Source organism: Oncorhynchus mykiss, chromosome 11, assembly GCF_013265735.2.
Source record: "Oncorhynchus mykiss isolate Arlee chromosome 11, USDA_OmykA_1.1, whole genome shotgun sequence".
NCBI lineage: Eukaryota > Metazoa > Chordata > Actinopteri > Salmoniformes > Salmonidae > Oncorhynchus > Oncorhynchus mykiss.
The window spans coordinates 19,467,432-19,486,913 of NC_048575.1; the positions used below are offsets into that span (position 1 = coordinate 19,467,432).

The 19,482-nt window shown below is 43.3% G+C and overlaps 1 protein-coding gene across 1 annotated transcript in view; it reads left to right on the forward strand.

Moving 5' to 3' along the window:
* Positions 1–19,482, forward strand: part of pola1 (polymerase (DNA directed), alpha 1) — a 94,445-nt gene that overhangs the window by 490 nt on the left and 74,473 nt on the right. The window contains exons 2-18 of the mRNA XM_021620436.2: positions 574–692; positions 866–962; positions 1,042–1,122; positions 1,208–1,323; positions 1,502–1,564; positions 1,887–1,985; positions 2,110–2,251; positions 13,976–14,135; positions 15,208–15,374; positions 15,581–15,693; positions 15,917–16,030; positions 16,312–16,386; positions 16,504–16,642; positions 16,759–16,913; positions 18,582–18,666; positions 18,771–18,832; positions 19,002–19,091. Coding sequence (XP_021476111.2) covers positions 574–692; positions 866–962; positions 1,042–1,122; positions 1,208–1,323; positions 1,502–1,564; positions 1,887–1,985; positions 2,110–2,251; positions 13,976–14,135; positions 15,208–15,374; positions 15,581–15,693; positions 15,917–16,030; positions 16,312–16,386; positions 16,504–16,642; positions 16,759–16,913; positions 18,582–18,666; positions 18,771–18,832; positions 19,002–19,091 — 1,877 coding nt within the window. The remainder of the gene's footprint in view (positions 1–573; positions 693–865; positions 963–1,041; positions 1,123–1,207; positions 1,324–1,501; positions 1,565–1,886; positions 1,986–2,109; positions 2,252–13,975; positions 14,136–15,207; positions 15,375–15,580; positions 15,694–15,916; positions 16,031–16,311; positions 16,387–16,503; positions 16,643–16,758; positions 16,914–18,581; positions 18,667–18,770; positions 18,833–19,001; positions 19,092–19,482) is intronic.

The following is a 19,482-nucleotide window of genomic DNA, read 5'->3' on the forward strand; positions in this document are numbered from 1 at the left end:
TTTTTAAACCTCCCGCTTTGAGCGCTACGTGTCTCTGTCGTTCATACATGTATAATATATGCGCAGAACTAATGTTTTACCTCAATTAGCCACAAAATCCCTAGTTTGAGAGGAACTTTTCTTGGAGCTGTGCTGGACGCCATTTTCCCTTAATTCCCCACCCAGGTCAGCCAGCCCCCAGCAATTAAGAGTTCTAACCAATGAGCTTCAGCCCCTCGCGTTTGTCTTCTAGCAAGAGGCCTACCCAGCGTAATCCAATGAGGTTGCAGAGCGGTCCCAACAGCTCAGTGGAAACAGCAGAGAGAGCGCTATGATGTGGTGTCCTTACTTTATCTGCAAATATGTGAAGTAATACACCATTTTCAGCGACCACTCCCGAGTGCTACTTTCTACTGGCAAAAAATATATACAACAGTACCCGGAGAATCTCTTTAAAAGCTGGCAGTCGCTTGCCTGAAATGCCTGTAGGAGAACAACTGGGTTTTGAACTCTCATCTTTCTGCTTTCTCTCTGCCCCTTTCTTGCATCTCAATCTCTCTCACCCCTCACTCTCTTCCTGTTTTCTCTCTCCAGAGAATGACTGCGGCCTGGCAGTGGGTCGCTCCAGGAGGGAGAAGAAGGAGAAGACAGGGAGGAAGTCAGCTCTGGAGCAGCTCAAGAGAGCCAAGAAGGGAGAGAAAGTCAAATATGAGGTGAGAGTTGTGTGTGTGTTGTCCAAGTCCTGATCTGACAGAGGTGTGTTTGTGTCCGCCCCTTTTAATCTGTGTGTTAAGTGAACAAGTTGTATAGTGTACGTTATCGTGTGGGTGTTATAGCCAAGCCTTGTTTTAACATGTGTGTTGAATCTGTGTGTGCTGTGTGTAAGGTGGAGGATTTGACCAGTGTGTATGAGGAGGTGGATGAGGAACAGTACTCTCGGATGGTGAGAGAAAGGCAGGATGATGACTGGATCATTGATGATGGTGAGTTGGTCTGAAATACCTTCAGAACCTTTCTGCTTCTCAGTCCCAAGTTATAGCAAGTTCTCTCTCTCTCTCTCAGATGGCACAGGGTATGTGGAGGATGGGAGAGAAATCTTTGATGAGGATTTGGCAGATGATGTGTTAGAGAAAGGCGCCAAAGGTAGGAACCATGTGTGCGTTTGTGTGTCTGTGTGAAAACAAGCCTGTGTGTGTCTCCAGCCTAATTATTGTTTGTTTGTGTGTAGGTAAAGCAGGCGCTAAGGGAGCAGACTCTAAGAATAACATTAAGAAGGCAGCGGTGGCCAAACCCAACAGCATCAAAAACCTCTTCATGAACAGCAACGTTAAGAAACCTGCTGAGGTGAGTGTTTGTATTTGTGCACATGTTTATCAAAAGTCGCTTCGCTAATCATGGGTGTGTGTTTCTCACCCTCTGTGACCCTATACATGCAATCCAAAACACTCAATAGTTAGTGTTCTAGTCCATTTGTTTCTATTTTGTAATTGAACCAGGATTGTGTGTTTTGTGTCTCTTACAGAAAGATGTGGACCTGTCCAAAGATGACCTACTAGGGGACATTCTACAGGACCTGCACTCTGATGTCAGTCTCTCCTGTCCTGTCAACCTCCACACCTTCTCATAGCGGGGAAAAAATAGTGCATGTCAGCTCACTCACACATGAAGTTTACTCCGCAAGTGGTTCAACAACGCTTCAGCCTTAAATGTTTTTTTTTGTCAGGTTGCTGTGTATGGTTTAGTCCAGCTCATGTAATTCCCCTCTCTTAAACCAAGTTCAGCTAGATCATTTGGTAGATGCCTAGATTTCAGCTTGTTGTTTGATTATTTTTCACGAAGACATGGATTCACTGGGGGAGAATACGCTATCAGTGTGTCTGAGTGTCTCCATCTGCCCCCTCTTTCAGAGGCCGTCACCCCTGACTCCTCCGGTCGTCACTCTGAAGAAGAAGAAGGCCCTCGGAACTACCATGAACCCCTTCTCCATCAAAACTCAATCCCCTAAGGTACACTTCTCTCTCTCTCTCTCCATTGATCCCTGCCACCTCCTATATTCCATTAAGGCCAAACGTTACTGAGTACACCCCTGGTCTTCTTCCTGTTGTAATGTGTCACTTCCCTCCATCGCAGGAGTCTCCATCTGCCCAGGGGTCAAAGGTGAAACACCCTCCTCCTGGTGAGCTGACTCCCCGGGTGCCTTCCCGCCTCCCCACCTCCAGGCCCTCCGTCCCCGTGGAGAAGAAGAGAGTGAAGGTGCAAGAAATTGAGGAGGGTAAGAAATCAGACTAGGAGTTAATCTAGCACTCGCTGGGCTGGTTTCCTGCACCCAGATTAAGCCTAGTTCTAGACTAAAAATATAAATCGAAAGTGCTTTTTAATCTAGCATTTGGTTTAAATCGGCAATCATATTTTATTTGTCACGTGCCAAATACAACAGGTACTTACAAGCCCTTAACCAACAATGCAGTTCAATAAATAAAGTTGAGAAAATATTTACTAAATAGAATAGGTGGTGGTTGTCAATGTAAATAGTCCGGGGGGGCCATTTGATTAATTGTTCAGCAGTCTTATGACTTGGGTGTAGTAGGTGTTAAGGGGCCTTTTGGACCTAGACTTGGTGCTCCGGTACCACTTTCTGTGCGGTAACCGAGAGAACAGTCTATGACTTGGGTGATTGTAGTCTGAATTTTTTGTTGGGCCTTCCTCTGACACCGCCTCGTATATAGATCCTTCGATTGCTGAAGCTTGGCCCCAGTGATGTACTGGGCTGTACGCAGTACCCGCTGTAGCATCTTACGGTCGGTCGTATGCCGAGCAGTTGCCATACCAGGCGGTGATGCAATGCTCGATGGTGCAGTTGTAGAGCTTTTGAGGATCGAGCATAAAAGGCATTTCGCTGGGCAGCTCGCGGCTGGGTTTCCCTTTTGTAGTCCATAATAGTTTTTAAGCCCTGCCACATCTGACGAGTGTCTGAGCCGGTGTAGTAGGATTCAGTCTTACTCCTGCATTGATGCTTTGTCTGTTTGATGATTCGTCTGAGGACATAGCGTTAAAAATAAGTGTCCTGATTAGTGTCCCGCTCCTTGAAAGCGGCAGCTCTAGCCTTTAGCTCGATGCGTATGTTGCCTGTAATCCATGGCTTCTGGTTGGGACATGTACACTGTGGGGACGACGTCGTTGATGCACTTATTGATGAAGCCTGTGACTGAGGTGCTGTACTTCTCAATGTCATTGGATGAATCCCCGAAAATGTTCCAGTCTGTGTTAGCAAAACAGTCCTGTAGTGTAGCATCCGTGTCATCTGACCACTTCCGTATTGAGCAAGTCACGGGTACTTCCTGCTTTAGTTTTTGTTTGTAAGCAGGAATCAGGAGGATAGAATTATGGTCAGATTTTCCAAATGGAGGGCAAGGGAGCATTTTCTTGTTTGCTTATGGCCTTATAGAGTAGGTTGAGTGCTGTCTCAGTGCCAGCATCGGTCTGTGGTGGTAAGTAGACGGCTACGAATAATGTAGATGAGAACTCTCTTGTCCACAGGCAGTTAACCCACTGTTCCTAGGCCGTCATTGAAAATAAGAATTTGTTCTTAACTGACTTGCCTAGTAAAATAAAGGTAAAATTAAAGATAGTGTGGTCTACAGCTTATCATGAGGTACTCTCCCTCAGGCGAGCAATACCTAGAGACTTCCTTTATATTAGGCATCGCGCACCAGCTGTTATTGACAAATAGACACACACCCCCACCCCTCGTCTTACCAGACGTAGTTGATCTGTCCTGCCGATGCATGGAAAACCATGCCAAATTATCCGTGTCGTTGTTCAGCCACGACTCTGAAACATAAGATATTACATGTCTCGTTGGTAGGATACTCTCGAACAGAGATCATCCAGTTTATTCTCCAGTGATTGCATGTTGGCCAATAGAACGGATGGTAGAGGTGGATTGACCACTCGCCAACAAATTCTCACAAGGCACCCCAATCTCTGCCCCCTGTATTTGTCTTTTCTTCACGGGAATGACAGGAGTTTTGGCCACACAACATTTGGTGGATGCAGATGCTTCTGAAGCTTAGAGAAATTAGTTGGTGTGTGGGATGAGTCTGACTTTCAGGAAATGTCAGTTAAAGATAAGTACACTGAATTAAGACTACCAAAAGCCTATTTAGACCCAATCACCGTCCCTTCAAAGTAAATTACTAAATGTAGTCCAGTTTGTAACGTTCTCTTTGAAATGGCCTTTGAAATTATGTAATTCAATGTAGTTAGCTTTGAAATGTTTGTATGTCCATTTTAAAGTGGTAAAAATTCATAATGTTGACAGTAGTATGGTGTCGTGTCTTTCCTATCGTTAAATTCCTCCTCCGTCCTCCTCTTCTCCAAGATCGCATAGCAGTTCAGACGTCTTTTGTCCTCGTCTTGTCGTGTCCTGTATATATATATATATTTACAACTTTTTTCACATACATTTTATTTTTATTTTCCATCAACTCATCTTCTAAACACTCTCCTGCAACCAGCCTCACCAATTTATATTTATAAAAAATTATTATTTACCTCAGCTCTGTAATCCTTCAAGAAGCTAGCCAGAAACTCCAAGAAGCTAGCCAGAAACTAGCCAGAAGCTAGCCAGGAGCTAGCCCAGAAGCTAATCCAGAAGCTAATCAGAAGCTAGTTAGCTTCTTTACTGACAAATCGTTAGTATTCAGCTAACCACGGTTTGTGGTCATCAGCTATCCTTTAGCTCGAAAATCTATCGCCAGTTTGGTACGGCGCAGCGCGGCTCGGAACGGAACATACCGGACCAATTTTTCTCTCCATGTCCCTGGATTTCAACTGCTCTCTGGACATTCATACCCGGATCTCACAGCTAGCTAGCTGCTATCCGTGTGACAGTCGGCTTTCGTCGATTCCGGAGCAAACTTCGATTGTTCCGGTGCTAGCCAGCTCCGTCAATCACTCCTGAGTTCCATCATTCACTCCTGGGCTGCAGTCACCTATCCGGACCCGTTTCACTGCCTACGCGGAGCCCCACCGGGCCTTCACAACTGGACTGCCGACGTTATCTACCTGAAGGAGATCCGGCTGGCTCCTCTGTCGCGACGTTACCTGAACGCCCATCTGCGGCCCGCTAACCGTTAGCTGTCTTACCGGCTGCTATCTGAATAGACAATCGGACAATTTATTTATTTTTATTATTATTATGTTTTTTTCTCGGGCCTCTATAACTATATCTATTGTTCTTATTTTTGTTGTTGTTGTGTGATTTGGATTAATCCCCTCTACCTCACGGAACCCCACTAATCTACTGACCGAACGCAAGAGGTGGCTAACAACAGACTCCATCCTATGCTAGCTTGCTACCGGTTGGCTTGGCTAGCTGTCTAAATCGCCGTGACCCTCAACCAACCTCTCCACTCACTGGACCCTTTTGATCACTCGACTAAGCATGCCTCTCCTTAATGTCAATATGTCTTGTCCATTGCTGTTCTGGTTAGTGTTTATTGGCTTATTTCACTGTAGAGCCTCTAGTCCTGCTCACTATACCTTATCCAACCTATTAGTTCCACCACCCACACATGCAATGACATCTCCTGGTTTCAATGATGTTTCTAGAGACAATATCTCTCTCTTCATCACTCAATACCTAGGTTTACCTCCACTGTATTCACATCCTACCTTACCTTTGTCTGTACATTATACCTTGATGCTATTTTATCGCCCCCAGAAACCTCCTTTTACTCTCTGTTCCAGACATTCTAGACGACCAATTCTTATTGCTTTTAGTCGCACCCTTATTCTACTCCTCCTATGTTCCTCTGGCGATGTAGAGGTGAATCCAGGCCCTGCAGTGCCTAGCTCCACTCCTATTCCCCAGGCGCTCTCTTTTGACGACTTCTGTAACCGTAATAGCCTTGGTTTCATGCATGTTAACATTAGAAGCCTCCTCCCTAAGTTTGTTCTATTCACTGCTTTAGCACACTCTGCCAACCCGGATGTTCTAGCTGTGTCTGAATCCTGGCTTAGGAAGACCACCAAAAATTCAGACATTTTAATTCCAAACTACAACATTTTCAGACAAGATAGAACTGCCAAAGGGGGCGGTGTTGCAATCTACTGCAAAGATAGCCTGCAGAGTTCTGTCCTACTATCCAGGTCTGTACCCAAACAATTTGAACTTCTACTTTTAAAAATCCACCTCTCTAAAAACAAGTCTCTCACCGTTGCCGCCTGTTATAGACCACCCTCTGCCCCCAGCTGTGCTCTGGACACCATATGTGAACTGATTGCCCCCCATCTATCTTCAGAGCTCGTGCTGCTAGGCGACCTAAACTGGAACATGCTTAACACCCCAGCCATCCTACAATCTAAACTTGATGCCCTCAATCTCACACAAATTATCAATGAACCTACCAGGTACCTCCCCAAAGCCTTAAACATGGGCACCCTCATAGATATCATCCTAACCAACTTCCCCTCTAAATACACCTCTGCTGTCTTCAACCAAGATCTCAGCGATCACTGCCTCATTGCCTGCATCCGTAATGGGTCAGCGGTCAAACGACCTCCTCTCATCACTGTAAAACGCTCCCTGAAACACTTCAGCGAGCAGGCCTTTCTAATCGACCTGGCCGGGGTATCCTGGAAGGATATTGACCTCATCCCGTCAGTAGAGGATGCCTGGATATTTTTTTTAAATGCCTTCCTAACCATCTTAAATAAACATGCCCCATTCAAGAAATGTAGAACCAGGAACAGATATAGCTCTTGGTTCTCCCCAGACCTGACTGCCCTTAACCAACACAAAAACATCCTATGGCGTTCTGCATTAGCATCGAACAGCCCCCGTGATATGCAGCTGTTCAGGGAAGCTAGAAACCATTATACACAGGCAGTTAGTAAAGCCAAGGCTAGCTTTTTCAAGCAGAAATTTGCTTCTTGCAACACTAACTCAAAAAAGTTCTGGGACACTGTAAAGTCCATGGAGAATAAGAACACCTCCTCCCAGCTGCCCACTGCACTGAAGATAGGAAACACTGTCACCACTGAAATCCACCATAATTGAAAATTTCAATAAGCATTTTTCTACTGCTGGCCATGCTTTCCACCTGGCTACTCCTACCCCTGTCAACAGCACTGCACCCCCAACAGCAACTCGCCCAAGCCTTCCCCATTTCTCCTTCTCCCAAATCCATTCAGCTGATGTTCTGAAAGAGCTGCAAAATCTGGACCCCTACAAATCAGTCGGGCTAGACAATCTGGACCCTTTCTTTCTAAAATTATCTGCCGAAATTGTTGCCACCCCTATTACTAGCCTGTTCAACCTCTCTTTCGTGTCGTCTGAGATTCCCAAAGATTGGAAAGCAGCTGCGGTCATCCCCCTCTTCAAAGGGGGGGACACTCTTGACCCAAACTGCTACAGACCTATATCTATCCTACCATGCCTTTCTAAGGTCTTCGAAAGCCAAGTCAACAAACAGATTACCGACCATTTTGAATCTCACCATACCTTCTCTGCTATGCAATCTGGTTTCAGAGCTGGTCATGGGTGCACCTCAGCCACGCTCAAGGTCCTAAACGATATCTTAACCGCCATCGATAAGAAACATTACTGTGCAGCCGTATTCATTGATCTGGCCAAGGCTTTCGACTCTGTCAATCACCACATCCTCATCGGCAGACTCAACAGCCTTGGTTTCTCAAATGATTGCCTCGCCTGGTTCACCAACTACTTCTCTGATAGAGTTCAGTGTGTCAAATCGGAGGGTCTGTTGTCCGGACCTCTGGCAGTCTCTATGGGGGTGCCACAGGGTTCAATTCTTGGACCGACTCTCTTCTCTGTATACATCAATGAGGTCGCTCTTGCTGCTGGTGAGTCTCTGATCCACCTCTACGCAGACGACACCATTCTGTATACTTCCGGCCCTTCTTTGGACACTGTGTTAACAACCCTCCAGGCAAGCTTCAATGCCATACAACTCTCCTTCCGTGGCCTCCAATTGCTCTTAAATACAAGTAAAACTAAATGCATGCTCTTCAACCGATCGCTACCTGCACCTACCCGCCTGTCCAACATCTCTACTCTGGACGGCTCTGACTTAGAATACGTGGACAACTACAAATACTTAGGTGTCTGGTTAGACTGTAAACTCTCCTTCCAGACCCATATCAAACATCTCCAATCCAAAGTTAAATCTAGAATTGGCTTCCTATTTCGCAACAAAGCATCCTTCACTCATGCTGCCAAACATACCCTTGTAAAACTGACCATCCTACCAATCCTCGACTTTGGCGATGTAATTTACAAAATAGCCTCCAATACCCTACTCAACAAATTGGATGCAGTCTATCACAGTGCAATCCGTTTTGTCACCAAAGCCCCATATACTACCCACCATTGCGACCTGTACGCTCTCGTTGGCTGGCCCTCGCTTCATACTCGTCGCCAAACCCACTGGCTCCATGTCATCTACAAGACCCTGCTAGGTAAAGTCCCCCCTTATCTCAGCTCGCTGGTCACCATAGCATCTCCCACCTGTAGCACACGCTCCAGCAGGTATATCTCTCTAGTCACCCCCAAAACCAATTCTTTCTTTGGCCGCCTCTCTTTCCAGTTCTCTGCTGCCAATGACTGGAACGAACTACAAAAATCTCTGAAACTGGAAACACTTATCTCCCTCACTAGCTTTAAGCACCAACTGTCAGAGCAGCTCACAGATTACTGCACCTGTACATAGCCCACCTATAATTTAGCCCTATCAACTACCTCTTTCCCAACTGTATTTAATTTATTTATTTATTTTGCTCCTTTGCACCCCATTATTTTTATTTCTACTTTGCACATTCTTCCATTGCAAAACTACCATTCCAGTGTTTTACTTGCTATATTGTATTTACCTTGCCACCAAGGCCTTTTTTGCCTTTACCTCCCTTCTCACCTCATTTGCTCACATTGTATATAGACTTGTTTATACTTTATTATTGACTGTATGTTTGTTTTACTCCATGTGTAACTCTGTGTTGTTGTATCTGTCGAACTGCTTTGCTTTATCTTGGCCAGGTCGCAATTGTAAATGAGAACTTGTTCTCAACTTGCCTACCTGGTTAAATAAAGGTGAAATAAAATAAAAATAAATAAAAATTGAAGACATAGTTTTTATCAAAGAATCTCTGTAATTAGAATTATGCGATCAACTGATTTAAAAAAAATATTTTTTATTTATTTAACCTTTATTTAACCAGGTAGTCTAGTTGAGAACAAGTTCTCATTTGCAACTGCGACCTGGCCAAGATAAAGCATAGCAGTGTGAACAGACAACACAGAGTTACACATGGAGTAAACAATTAACAAGTCAATAACACAGTAGAAAAAAAAGGGGGGAGTCTTAATACATTGTGTGCAAAGGGCATGAGGAGGTAGGCGAATAATTACAATTTTGCAGATTAACACTGGAGTGATAAATGATCAGATGGTTATGTAAAGGTAGAGATATTGGTGTGCAAAAGAGCAGAAAAGTAAATAAATAAAAACAGTATGGGGATGAGGTAGGTGAAAATGGGTAGGCTATTTACCAATAGACTATGTACAGCTGCAGCGATCGGTTAGCTGCTCAGATAGCTGATGTTTGAAGTTGGTGAGGGAGATAAAAGTCTCCAACTTCAGCGATTTTTGCAATTCGTTCCAGTCACAGGCAGCAGAGTACTGGAACGAAAGGCGGCCAAATGAGGTGTTGGCTTTAGGGATGATCAGTGAGATACACCTGCTGAAGCACGTGCTACGGATGGGTGTTGCCATCGTGACCAGTGAACTGAGATAAGGCGGAGCTTTACCTAGCATGGACCTGTAGATGGACTTGTAGATGACCTGGAGCCAGTGGACCTGGATGACCTGGAGCCAGTGGGTCTGATTAATCCTGTAAATGTAATTAACTAGGAAGTTGGGGCACCAAGGAAAAATATTCAGATTTCAAAGTTATCATTTCCTAAAATAACTTTTCAGATATTTTCTCTGATCAATTACTCTTCAAATGAATGAATTATTTACTTAATCTCACTTTAGTCTCATTCCAAAGTCGTAAATTGTTGGTTATCTGCACGAACCCAGTCTTCACTATGAGTCATCCATACATCAATTGTCTTAAATTATTTATTTATTACTAAGTAATTCACAGAAATGCATAAACAAACAAACAAACAAGGTAAATGTGGTTACATGAAATGAGAATGTGCCCTAGTGGGCTAAACCGGCATGGCGGCTTGTTAGACAAAAGGGGAAGTGGGGGTCGACTAAGAAGTCACTACAAAATGATAATTGTAACAATTGAAATGCTAATCCTTTGCACATGAACGCTCACTCATTCGGGAACAATTGCAATCAATATATATATTTACGCTCAGTGTCGTCTTGATCGCTGGTGAAAAGTTGTAGAATTTTTGTCTCTCTCTCTATAGTGGTTATAGTGGATAGTTCAGAGTGACATTCATTTGTTTCGTTATAGAATGGATGTTTCGGCGGTTGTCGTTCTTCACGTTCAGTGAACCGAATTCCTAGCTGCAGACTAGTAATTAATATCAAAGACTTGTTCGTATTCTGTTGGTATCGATAGTCTAAGAGTTTAACCACGTGGTATGGTTAAAAGATTCAGCAATGGTTTACATCCTTTGTCCTCTTCCTAAAGGATAAAAACATGGTCTGCAACCTTTAGCCATCTCGTAATTGAGGTAAGCTCGGTCTGCTGATCCAAAACCCGAGTGGGGGCTTTATTCGGAAGGGCCGAATAAAGGGCTGTCCCAGGATGTCTGACCCTAACTGGGCTCAGGGGCGGTCCTCTGATTTAGTTCAAATCAAAAGGGAATTTTATTTTTCTTCATTAAACAGTCCAAAATCATATTACACAATTATACAAACAGTATCATACTCACTCATTCATCTTATACAACAATTAGATGTAAACCTCATATCTGAGGCTATTATATAAACAGCGTTATGGTAATGTGGCCACACCGTCTCCCATGAGCTTCCCCAAGTTGTGACAAATGGACCAGTTCGTAGCTGGATTCTTCACCGATCTTTTACACTTTCTCTGGAACATGAAATTTGTTCGTACCTCAAGTTCTGTGAGGTGGAAGGAATTCCTTTGTCCTCTATGAAAATGTACTCTGCCTCTTCTACTATGTGGCCCTGTGGCAGGGTCTTCTCAGGAATTTACGACGTCTCTCTGACCACAGCAACCTAGTTGAAAGAGGCAAGGGGGAGAGGGGGATGGGGCTTGCTATACCCAAAGAGGCCAACGTCATGACAATGGTAAACTAATGTTTAAAATGAAATACTAATGTTAATGTACCAAAATTGATAGGTAGATGCAAAACATTTGGGGACTGTATTAAGAACAGGCACCCCAGGCTGAAATAGCATTTTTGCATGTCAGTGAAATTTTCAAGAAGCAAGGTGTTGCTTGCCACATCATGATGCATTTTTGATGTGGCATGTGACACATTTTTGCTTCTTGAAAGTCCAATATCTTGAAAACTGACATGCAAAACATTTGGGACGGTATTAACAGTTTTCTAAGCAAATAACTACTAAAATATAGTTTGGATTCTTCCTTCAATCTCTTTGGTAAACCAGCTCTCGGCTAACCCTGTCAGTGTTTCCCCTATATTCTGCTAAATTGTGGATGCTACTCCAAAAGATCTGATGTAAAAACATTTTCAGTGTAAACTTAAATGACTAAAACCAGATATAAAGTATGTAGAAAAGATAATGGAGCGATATATTTTTAAATAATATCACGTTTGAGAACTAACAACCATCAGAATAAAAACTAGACAGTCAGGGAAAATCTCAAATAAAACAAAAAATGGCATGGGGCCGCCATTGATTTTATGTTTGAATCACTTGGATAGCATAGGAACTTTCCAGTGTTTCCGGGTTCCTATAATATATGACCTATAATTACTTACAATATGAGTGAAATAGTTTTCCTTCCAAAAAATTGTACACTGAACTAAAATATAAACACAAGATGTAAATTGTTGGTCCCATGTTTCATGAGCTCAAATAAAAGATCCCAGAAAAGTTCCATACACTTAAAGATTATTTCTCTCCACATCTGGCTTCTTTACCTGTGGGGTCGTCTGAGACCAGCCACCCTGACAGCTGATGAAACTGGGTTTACACAACAGAAGAATTTCTGCACAAACTGTCAGAAACCTTGTCAGGGAAGCTCATCTGCGTGTTCGTTGTCCTCACCAGGGTCTTTACCTGACTGCAGTTCTGTGTCGTAATCGGCTTCAGTGGGCAAATGCTCACCTTCGATGGCCACTGGAACGTTGGAGAAGTGTGCTGTTCACGGATGAAGCCGGTTTTCAACTGTACCGGGCAGATGGCAGACAACCTGTAAAGCGTTGTTGGTGAGCGGTTTGCTGATGTCAACGTTGTGAACAGAGTGCCTCATGGTGGCGGTGGGGTTATGGTGTGGGCAGGCAAAAGCTACGGACAACAAACACAATTGCATTCAAATCTGTCAATTTTGAAGGAACAGAGATAACGTGATGAGATCCTGAGGCCCATTGTCGCGCCATTCATCCGTCGCCATCCACTCATGTTTCAGCATGATAATGCACGGCTCCATGTCGCAAGAATCTATACACAATTCTTGGATGCAGAAACTGTCCCAGTACTTCCATGGCCCGCATACTCACCAGACATGTCACCCATTGAGCATGTTTGGGATCACCCATTGAGCATGTTTTGGATCGACATGTAATACAGCGTGTTCCAGTTCCCGCCAATATTCAGCAACTTCGCACAGCCATTGAAGGGGAGTGGGACAACAGTCCATGGGCCACAATCAACTGCCTGATTTTTGAAGGAGATGTGTTGCGCTGCATGAGGCAAATGGTAATCAATCAAATTTATTTATAAAGCCCCTTTTTACATCAGCTGATGTCACCAAAGTGCTGTACAGAAACCCAGCCTAAAACACCAAACAGCAAGCAAAGCATGGTGGCTAGGAAAAACTCAGTAGAAAGGCAGGAACCTAGGAAGAAACTTAGAGGAACCAGGCTCTGAGGGGTGGCCAGTCCTATTCTGGCTGTGCCGGGTTGAGATTATAACAGAACATGGCCAAGATGTTCAAACATTCATAGATGACCAGCAGGGTCAAATAATAATAATCACAATGGTTGTAGAGGGTGCAACAGGTCAGCACCTCAGTAGTAATTGTCAGTTGGCTTTTCATAGTTGAGCATTCAGTTAGAGATAGCTTGTGCAGTAGAGAGTGATCACACCAGATACTGACTTGTTTTCTGATCCACGCCAGTACTTAAATATATATTTTTTTTTTAAGGTATGTGACCAACCAATGCGTGTCTGTATTCCCAGTTGTGTGAAATCCATAGATTAGGGCCTGATTCATTTATTTAAATTGAGTGATTTCCTTATAACATCTTTAAATTTGTTGCATGTTGTGTTTATTTTTGTTCAGTATAATTAAATTAAAAAGCAGCTTTTTTTGTTTGAATGGTGTGGCCGCTTATTGGCCAGCTCATCCTCTTCTAGACCGCTGATTTGCCAGCTCATCTTCCTCAGGAATATGACATTCTGTAAGGAAATAGCAAGTATTGAAATGCTCTAAGATAGAAGTTTGAGGTGGGGTTTTTAAGTGCTTTTTATTTTTTTCTCCCACATACGAGTATAGAACAAAAACATTATTTTTAACAGAATGGTAACTTTTAAAAGGGAGAATTTCACTGGACAGTTACTTTAAAACTGCACATTTTCTCTAAGCCCCATGGCCAAATGAGGAGAATTGTGGGAAATTAGCTTTAAAACAGCAAAATTGTTTCCACAGCTAAGAGGGCATCTAAAATGTTCAGTCGGAGAGTGCACCATTGGCCACACCAACGATCCAAGGGGAAACGCTGCCTTTTCCCCAATAGCTGTCAGTCTGTCCATCTCTCAATCAATCTCTCTCTCCCTTCCCCTCTCTCCCAGAGGACAACTCTCTGCAGTTTGACGGGGTGGACTTTGACGAACCCATGGAGGTGGGGCTTGAACAGGAAAAGGAGGGGCCTGCAAATGAAGAGGAGGAGCCAGAGACCAAACCAGCTGTTAAAGTGGAACCCAAAGCAGAACCACAGGACCTGGTCCTACTGTGAGTGTGTGTCTGCTTGCTTGTCTCCTGTTAGTGGTTCTACCATAGACTTTGCTAGACATGCCATCATTGTATCTTTCCCATTATGGTGTCTGTGAGAGCACAGGCAGTGCCATTGAGGCCATCTCTATTTTGAAGTAGGCAATTTTCTTCTACTTTGAGTTGGCAAACAAACTGAAAGGCTTTATACTGTTTGAACAGGTATAAAGTCATTGTTGGTGATTTACTGGCACCTGCATTTATGGAATGTTTGCTCCCGTATAATTAATTGGCTGATCCCTAATGGTGACTTGAGTAGGAATTATGTGGTCCTTCCTTAACCCATATGAAGTCCCACCAAGTTGACTACTTCAAAAATGGTGAAAGTCCACAGTGGCGCTGCCAATGCTGAAATAGGCTTTTGGGCACTAGTCTTCTATCTCTATGGGTTATACTATGAGTCGAGGCCAAATACCTTTGTGTGTGTGTGTGTGTTTACATCAGTGGTGGAAAAAGTACTCAATTGTCATACTTTAGTCATTTTCTATTAAGGTATCTTTACTTTTACTCAAGTAAAAGTGAAACAACCAGTAAAATACTACTTGAGTTAAAGTATTTGGTTTTAAATATACTTAAGTATCAAAAGTAAATGACATTTCTAAAATAAGTAAAAGTATAAATCATTTCAAAATCCTTATATGAGGCAAACCAGACAGCATGACTTTTATATTATGGATAGTCAGGGGAACACTCAAGACGTAATTGACCAATGAAGTATTTGTGTTTAGTGAGTCCGCCAGATCAGAGGCAGTAGGGATGACCAGGGATGTTCTCTTGATTAGTGTGGGAATTAGACCATTTTCCTGTTCTGTTAAGCATTCAAAATGTAATGAGTACTTTGGGGTATCAGGGAAAATGTATGGAGTAAACAGTACATTATTTTCTTTATATATTTACTATATAAATAGTAAAGTACAGATACCCCAAAAAGCTACTTAAGTAGAACTTTCAAGTATTTTTAAGTTCCACTGGTTTACAGTAGCAACCATTGGATCATGAGAACCTTTTTAGCCCATCTATCCTGTTCCTCCAGGAGTGGCAAGCTGGGGGGGACTTGGGGTCAGGAGGAGGGGGACAGTGAGGCCCCCGTGGAGGTGCAAGTCGACCCCAGCCGTCTCCCATTGGCCGAGGGGCCAGAGGGAGAGCTCATGTTCCGCTTCTATTGGCTGGATGCCTTCGAGGACCAATACAGCCAACCAGGTGAGTTTTTACCAAACCCATGGACTAGTACAGCCAAACAGGTGTGTTCTTACTTAACCCATAGACTATTACAGCCAACCGAGTTCATATTACCAATTAGATGTCCAGGAATCCTCACTAAAACAACCAAGAAAGTGAGCCCTTCCCAAACAAAATGTGGCATGTTAAGATGTGGTCATTTTATGGTTATGTAATGTGTTTTCCAGGTGTGGTGTACCTATTTGGTAAGGTGTGGATCGAGTCAGCCAAGGCCCACGTCAGCTGCTGTGTGTCAGTGAAGAACATCGAGAGGACCATGCACTTCCTGCCCCGCGAACACGTGAGTCCTGTTTCCTGTCACATGATCATCTACTCCAGAATATCCACATTTTCACACCATGTTAGACTACTATTGGAATCAACTGTGACCCAAACTGTCTCTGAGCTTTATTACGGAAGGTTGACGTTTCCACTTAATACTGTGTTGTGTGTTTTGTGATTGCTCTTCTGGTAGGTTGTGTGTTTTATAATGGGTCTCCTTATTGGTTGTGTGTTATTGACAGAAAGTGAACCCAAAGACAGGCGAGGAGACAGACACTCCGGTGGGGATGATGGACGTCTACCAGGAGGTCAATGACCTCTCTGAGAAGTTTAAGATCATGAAGTTCAAGTCCAAGGTCTGTGCCTGTCTCCCCTAGGACCAGATAGAGAAGGATTAGACTTACAGAATGATGTCAGAGGGGTTGGGTTAAATGCGGAAGGCACATTTCAGTTGAATGCATTCAGTTGTACAACTGACTAGGTATATCCCTTTCTTAGCAGAGACCAGGAAGTAGCCTAAACATGGGAACCAATGTTAATTTCATGACTTCCTTAGTATGTTTATTATAGACACGTTGACTGATTCGGTTGAATGGTTAGTTGATAGGCTGACTGTGCTCTCTGTTTCCCTCTGTAGAAAGTGGAGAAGAGCTACGCCTTTGAGATCGCTGACGTCCCTACAGAGTCCGAGTACCTGGAAGTCAGATACTCTGTGAGTATTCTCATTCTCTCTCTCTCTCTCTCTCTCTCTCTCTCTCTCTCTCTCATTCTCTCTCTCTCTCTCATATTTATATATGTCTTATCCATTGTTATTGTATTTTTTGTGCAGGCTGAGTATCCGTCTCTGCCCTCGGACCTCAAGGGTGCGACTTTCTCCAAGGTGTTTGGAACCAACACCTCCAGCCTGGAGCACTTCCTCCTCAGCAGGAAGATCAAAGGACCCTGCTGGCTGGACATCAAGACCCCACGTAAGACTACACACACGTTCTGAGACACACAGACGTTCACACGCACTCTCTCATAGTCACACACTCACACAAACAAGCAACACACACCTCTAACCCTCTCTCCTGTCTCCCTGTAGAGTTGAGCAGCGTGCCTGTGAGCTGGTGTAAGGTGGAAGCAGTGGCGATGCGTAGTGACCTGGTCACTGTGGTCAAAGACCTGCCTCCTCCACCTCTCACTGTCATGTCCATCAGCCTGAAGACTGTACAGAACCCCAAGACACACCACAACGAGGTCTGTCTCTGTCATATGTTAAGATCAGGGGTTTTCAACCTTCTCTTGCCCAGGGACCCCCTCCCAGGCAAACCATCATACCTAAACGGGGGGGAAAATGTAACATCTTATCAGGTGAATGATAATGGCAAGGAGAAGGAATCAACATTTTAAAATGTAATAGATTTGGTAGATAAATTATAATTGGAAGAGGAAGTATAAACTCTAACTAGAAAGGTAACTCCAAACACATTTTCACAAAGAGCAGCAGTTTAGCTGGTAAACAAAGGTCAGACGTGTTGAATTTTTTTTATTTCCGACAGTCCAAGTCAAGAAAGCTTACTTGCTGCACTGGTAGCCTATTCTCCTACTGTAGGTATGTCATTAAAAATGGATTCATTATTTTCTTGTTGCAGTTTTTAGTCTAGGTGGAACTAACAAGTGGAACAAGTACCCTTTAACTAACCCATAGAATTAGAATTCCTAGAACACACTCCCATTCAGACACTAGAACAGATATTCCCATTCTATGGCATTGACACGGTCTGAGGAGAATGTTCCCATTCTATGAGTTATATTGCTACACTCTCACTGTGAGTAATCTAGTAAATGACTAATTCTTGAACTTTACACTTGAACAATGGGCCCATCTCTTATCAAATCAATAGATAATGCACATTCCAATCAAAATGGATAGTGGATGTTATTGCATGTAGTGTAACACTTGTCTTAACAAGGTCTCCTTTTTACTTTCCTTTTTATTGTAGGTAGGTAAATATGAAAGGATATGGCTTCAAATACAATAAGATACATTTTTCTTTTTCAGATGGCAAATAATGCCTTTATTAGGATGTGACAACCCTGATGGTCTCCATTGGAATCCTGTTACGGCTAGTGTAGGGATGGTTTGTTATGGTAGAAACCGTATGTTTCTGTTATCTTTTCTGTTTTCTGGGATCTGATGGCCTGTTAGATTAGCTTTGGTTACACCCTCTCCGTGGCGCCACAGCCGTTACCTCTGTGTTTGCATGTTATTCTTCAAATTTTCCAGCCACTGAGCAGCAAAAGGGCTGAAAAGCCATGGTTACACATTAACCCTACATGTCTGGAGTTTTCTGAAACCATCCACCTTCTCTCTCTATCCAGGGTTTGCACAAAGTGCTTAAAGTACTTCAATATGGCACTCTGAAATTGAAGTACTGGAATACCTTGAAAATCAGACATCTTCTCAAGTTGGTACTTGAAATGTACTTGAATTAAATTGAGAGGAGCACAGATTATGAACAAATATGTTTATCAAAAATATTAGAAGAATATATTGGTCTGTGGTTGCCAGGTGAGCTCGCTCATTTCACCCACACTGGCACTCAGCCAGGCAGGTACAGAACTGAATGATTAGGTGCCACCTAACGTCACATTGAGAGCTAAAATGCCCGATAAATGTAGATTCAACCCTGCCTTTTGTGCGTATGGAAAATGTTGGGGATATTAGAATATTCGTGTTTAAGTCCTTAAATTTAACATGCCACTGTCTGTACAAACCCCGTTTCTCACTCTCTCTTGCTCACTCTCTCTGTGTGGTGTGATTGCGTGTGATAGTGACTCTGACTAATTAGACTTGGCTAAATAATTAGTGATGCAACTGGCCTGAACCTTACCTATTATTTCCTGCTTCCTGTCCATCCCTAGATTGTGTCCCTGGCTGCCTTGGTCCACCACAGGTTCCACCTGGACAAGGCCCCCCCTCAACCCCCCTACCAGACACACTTCTGTGGTGAGTTGGTGTCACAACCTGGGAGGGAGGGGAAGGATGTTCTGGCTTTTTTTCACTGTCTCAAATGTTTGCTTACTCAGTGTTGTGTCCTTTGTGTGTTTTAGTGGTCAGTAAACCCAACGACTGTATCTTCCCTTATGACTTCATGGATGCCGTAAAGAAGAAGGTGAGTGATGACAGAACAACACCACACTGGTTTCTCTGAAATCCTGTCCTTTAGCAGGTGAAGAGTCAGAGCCCTGTTCAAATACATAGAAATGCGTCCCTCTCCTCCTTTGACTTGATCACTGACGCCCCCCCCAACCCTCTCATTTCTCTCTCGCCCTCTCTGTCAGAATGGTAAGGTGGAGATAGCAGCCACTGAGAGAACTCTCCTGGGATTCTTCCTGGCCAAGATGCACAAACTTGACCCTGACATCGTGGTGGTGAGTAAGACGGGAAACTACATACCAGCTACTTATGAGCTACATAGCAGAACCATAAAGATACAGACCAGCTTCATGTGAGATGTGAGTGACGTAATAAGCTAATTGAGAATATGCGCTGCATAGGAGCTACTTTGTGATGTCATTTTCATACATTGCATTCAGAAAGTATTCATATCCCTTGACTTTTTCAAAATGTTACAGCCTTATTCTAAAATTTATTTATTTGTTTAAACTAATAACACACACACTGCTTAAACCAATAACACACACACTGCTTAAACTAATAACACACACACTGCTTAAACTAATAACACACACACTGCTTAAACTAATAACACACACACTGCTTAAACTAATAACACACACACTGCTTAAACTAATAACACAC